General features: G+C 55.2%; 1 protein-coding gene across 1 annotated transcript; it reads left to right on the forward strand.

Annotated features, from left to right (window-relative positions):
- Positions 1-326: 326 nt before the first annotated feature.
- On the forward strand, positions 327-4169 carry MARCKS (myristoylated alanine rich protein kinase C substrate). The gene is made up of 3 exons (XM_058836260.1): positions 327-535; positions 784-956; positions 2092-4169. The coding sequence occupies exons 2-3, from the start codon at positions 858-860 to the stop codon at positions 2851-2853; spliced, it is 861 nt and encodes a 286-aa protein (XP_058692243.1). The 5' UTR covers positions 327-535; positions 784-857; the 3' UTR covers positions 2854-4169.
- Positions 4170-4626: the final 457 nt, after the last annotated feature.

Consider the following 4626-nt stretch of genomic DNA (forward strand, 5'->3'; position numbering starts at 1 on the left):
GGGAAAAAAAAAAAAAAAAAAAAAAGCAAGCAGCAAATCCCCTCCTTCCCTCTCTCCCCCGCCCGGGGCTCGCACACACTATCTGTTGCTCTCTCACGGCGGCAGCGGGCGGGGGCGTGCGGCGGGGCCGGGACGCTCTCACTCACACTCGCACTCGCACTCACCCGCACGCCCCTCGCACCATTGTCCCTGCCCGCCCGCCCCGCTCTCTCTCTCTCTCTCGCTCTCGCTCTCGCTCGGGGTGTTTTGTTGGCGGCCCGGCGCGGGGCCCGGCGCGCCCGCCCGCGCCGCGGCGGAGCGGAGCGGCACATTCATTATCGGCCGGGGGCCGATTTCAAACCGCTGCCATCGCGGCTCCATTGTTCGCCGGGCGGGCGGGCCCCGCCCCCCTTTGTGCGCGGCGGCCGCGATTGGCCGGCGCCGGGCGGAGCGCTGCCGTCACCGCTCGGGAAGCCCATTCATCTGTGCACTTGGGCGTTGGACTCCGCATCTTATTAGCAACCAGGGAGATTTCTCCATTTTCTCCTTGTCTACAGTACGGCTACAAATCTGGGATTTTTTATTACTTCTTTTTTACTAAACTTGGGCTCCTTTTTTTTTTTTTTTTTTTTTTTGCTCGACTTTTTCCTCCTTTTTTTTCCCCTCCCTCCTGTGCTGCTGCTTTTTGATCTCTTCAACTTTAAATTTTTTAAAAGGAGTGCATTATAATCGGTTCTGTTCTCTCTTCTCTTTTTTTTTCCCCTCTGGTGTGTGTGTGTGTTGCTGCTGCTGCTGGTCGCCCAGTATTTATACCAACCCAACGCTCTTTGTTTCCCCTCCTTTTGGATCTGTTGAGTTTCTTTGTTGAATAAGACAGCATGGGTGCCCAGTTCTCCAAGACCGCTGCAAAGGGCGAAGCCTCCGCCGAGAAACCTGGGGAAGCAGTGGCTGCATCTCCATCCAAGGCGAATGGACAGGTAAAAAACGAAAAGAAATTAAAAAAAAATATTAAATCTACTCCTTTTTTTAAGCCAACTTCGACGGACTCTCTTTCGCATCCTGTTTAATTCTTCTTCCTTTGATGCCCCAGTGGCACATTCAATGGATAATACGGTCGATCCTTTTATCTTTGCAACTCGAGGCAAAGGAACAATTTCTTTATTTTGGTTAAACGGGCTCGGCTTTGAATGATTCGTTTCTTTATCTTTTCCTGCGTGGGGGGCGGGGGGGGGGGGGAAGGGGCACGGTTCTTTCTTTCTTTTTTTTTTTTTTTTTTTTTTTTTTTTAAATCCCTCGTGTATTATGGTGGAGTGTCCCAGTGGCTCGTAAACGGAAGGATCTTACACCGCTCGGCTTTTTCTGCCGCTTAACCTCCTCCCGAAGACGCTCGGTGCCTCGCTCGGAACGCCTCTCGTGGCACAGCCGGACGGCCGTGTAGTAGCGGGGCCCGGAGCCGCCGGGCAGGAGGCTCCGCGGGCAGCCCCTCGGGAGGGAGCTCGGGCCGGGGGCTTCGCCGCCCGCCCGTCCGCGGCAGCCCCGCCGAGGGGCCGGCAGCCGCGGGGCACGGCTTTCTGTCACCCACCCGCGCCCCTTCCCCACGCGTGAGCCGGGCCGGCCGTGCCGCCGCTGCCCCGCACAGCGGCGTTGCGGGCAGCCACCCCCCGCCGCCCCCGCAGCTGCCGCCCGGGGCAGCCAGCCGCGCTCCGGGCGCCTGAAAGATGCAAATGTGGCGTGAGTGGGGAGAGGGGGGGAAGGCGGGGGCGCCTCGCCGCACCGCCCGGGCGCAGAGGGGCCGCGGCGGGCGGGGGGCCGGGGCCGGGCCGGGCGAGCGAGCTTTGTTCGCCTTCCCCGCCCCGCGCCGCCGCCGCGGCTTGGACGGGGCGCGCCGAGGGCGGGGGTGCGCGGCGCGGCCGCCGCTGCGTGGAGCCGGGGCGCCCTCTGGCGGCCGCCGCGCGCTCCGCCCGCCGCTGGGGGCGCCCTGCTCGGCCAGAGCGCGGGGCTCCGAACCGCGGGAAGCGGCGAGGCGAGGCCGGCGGGCGGGGAGGGCGGCGGCACCGGCACCCCGCGACCCCCCTACGGGCACCGCCGGTAACGCTGGTCCTTGTCTTGCAGGAGAACGGCCACCTGAAGGTGAACGGCGACGCCTCCCCCGCGGCGGCGGAGGCGGGCAAGGAGGAGGTGCAGGCGAACGGCAGCGCGCCCGCCGAGGAGACGGGCAAGGAGGAGGCGGCCTCGTCGGAGCCCGCCTCCGAGAAGGAGGCGGGAGAGGCGGAGAGCACCGAGCCGGCCTCCCCGGCGGAGGGCGAGTCCTCCCCCAAGACTGAGGAGGGCGCGACCCCCTCGTCCAGCAGTGAGACCCCGAAAAAAAAAAAGAAGCGCTTTTCCTTCAAGAAGTCCTTTAAGCTCAGCGGCTTCTCCTTCAAGAAGAACAAGAAGGAAGCCGGCGAGGGGGCCGAGGGCGAGGGCGGCGCCGCCGCCGCGGCGGCGGAGGGCGGGAAGGAGGAGGCGGCGGCCCCTGAGGCGGCGGGCAGCGAGGAGGGCAAGGCGGCCGCCGAGGAGGCGTGCGCGGCCGGCAGCGCCGAGGCGGCCAAGGAGGAGGCGGGGGACTCGCAGGAGGCCAAATCGGACGAGGCCGCCTCCGAGAAGGCGGCGGGAGAAGAGGCCCCGGCATCGGCGGCGGCCGAGGAGCAGCAGCCGCCTCAGCAGGCAGCGGAGGGGAAGGCGAAGGCGGCGGAGGAGGCGGCGGGCGCCGGCGCCGCCACGAGCGAGGCGGGCAGCGGCGAGCAGGAGGCGGCCCCCGCGGAGGAGCCGGCGCGGCAGGAGCCCCCCGCCGAGAGCAGTCCCGAGGGACCCGCCGCCGAGTCGGCGGAGTAGTAAGCGCCGCCGCCGCCCCTCGCCGACGGACTTTTCTTCCCCCCTGTTTGTTTTTGGAGTGGTGCCAGGTACTGGTCTCGGAGAACTTGTCTACAACCAGGGATTGATTTAAAAGATGTCTCGTTTCTTTTTTTTCTCTCCCCCCGCAGCTCCCATCTCAAATCGTTATGTGTTGCCGCCATTCCAACGGGCGGAGGGGGGCTCCCCTCCGCCTTCCTCTCCCATCCTCTATATTTTGGTTTTTTTGGGGTTTTTTTTTTCATCAGTATTAATGTTTTGTTTTGGTTGGTTCGGGTTTTTTTTCCGTTATTTTTTTTCGTTTTTTGGGTTTTTTGTTTGGTTTTATTTTGTTAGTTTATTTTTTAATTTCATACTTTGCAACTCTCTTCATATTATAAAACTTTTGCCGATCGGTCTATGGACATGCCCATATATGAAGGAGATGGGTGGGTCAATAAGGGATATCAAATGAAGTGACAGGGGCCGCAGTGGGGAACCCGGGGCGCGCAGCCCTTGCCGGGAGCGCGCCCCGCCAGAAATGATGTAAGGGGTTAGTCTTTTTTTTAAAAGAAAGTTATTACGATGTATTTTGTGAGGCAGATGTTCTATAAGGTTTACAACACTACAAGTCTTGATTAAGAAGGAAAGGAAAAAGGAAAAAAAAATAAAAAATAAAAATCAATACCCAGATAAAGAGATCATAGTCTTAGAAATTCATTTAAACCATAGGAACTTTTCACTTATCTCATGTTAGCTGTATCAGTCAGTGATTAAGTAGAAATACAAGTTGTATAGGCTTTATTGTTTATTGCTGGTTTATGACCTTAATAAAGTGTAATTATGTATTACCAGCAGGGTGTTTTTAACTGTGACTATTGTATAAAAAAAACAAATCTTGATATCCAGAAGCACATGAAGTTTGCAACTCTTTCCACCCTGCCCATTTTTGTAAAACTGCAGTCATCTTGGACCTTTTAAACACAAATTTTAAACTCAACCAAGCTGTGATAAGTGGAATGGTTACTGTTTATACTGTGGTATGTTTTTGATTACAACAGACAATGCTTTCTTTTCCAGTTGTCTTTGAAAATAAAGGAAAACTCTTCAGATGCAATGGTTTTTTTTTTTGGTTTTTTTTTTTTTTTGTGTAGCATCTTGTCTATCATGTTTTTGTAAATACTGGAGAAGCTTTGACCAATTTGACTTAGAGATGGAATGTAACTTTGCTTACAAAAATTGCTATTAAACTCCTGCTTAAGGTGTTCTAATTTTCTGTGAGCACACTAAAAGCGAAAAATAAATGTGAATAAAATGTATAATTTGGTTGTCTTTCTTTTATGGATACTCTGGTAGCTTAAAGGGACTAGCCAGTATTGCCTAAATTTGTACAGAGACAGTCATGTGTGCTGTTAGCACTAGCTTTGAAAAGTACCTTCCTGGATCTTGGACTCTGTAATATTGTGCATTTTACAGAGAAAGTGTGCAGTGCACCAGGTAATTTGTAGGCTTTTTCTGGCTTTAAAAAAGAAGACTGGAAGGCAGTCTGAGCATGTACAGTGTATGATTCTCCTGTCCAGGCTCCATCTTGCTTTTAAGACCAGAGGTATCCAGCATATGAGGGTCTTGCCTCTTGAGGAAAATAAGATTTTATTTGAATTGCTTAGGGTGGGGCACTCAAATTTTTATGCTGAGTTGCTTAAAAATTAAGCTCTTGAACAGATGTCCCACCTAGGTCTTGGTATGCTGGTCCTGTTTTGGTACCTTGATGATTGT

Source organism: Poecile atricapillus, chromosome 3, assembly GCF_030490865.1.
Source record: "Poecile atricapillus isolate bPoeAtr1 chromosome 3, bPoeAtr1.hap1, whole genome shotgun sequence".
Lineage (NCBI taxonomy): Eukaryota > Metazoa > Chordata > Aves > Passeriformes > Paridae > Poecile > Poecile atricapillus.

Bases quoted from the DNA above. Each gene is read 5' to 3' on its own strand.
- MARCKS (XM_058836260.1), top strand. From the start codon at position 858: ATGGGTGCCCAGTTCTCCAAGACCGCTGCAAAGGGCGAAGCCTCCGCC. The intron at 957-2,091 runs GTAAAAAACGAA...CTTGTCTTGCAG, and splicing joins CATCCAAGGCGAATGGACAG to GAGAACGGCCACCTGAAGGT.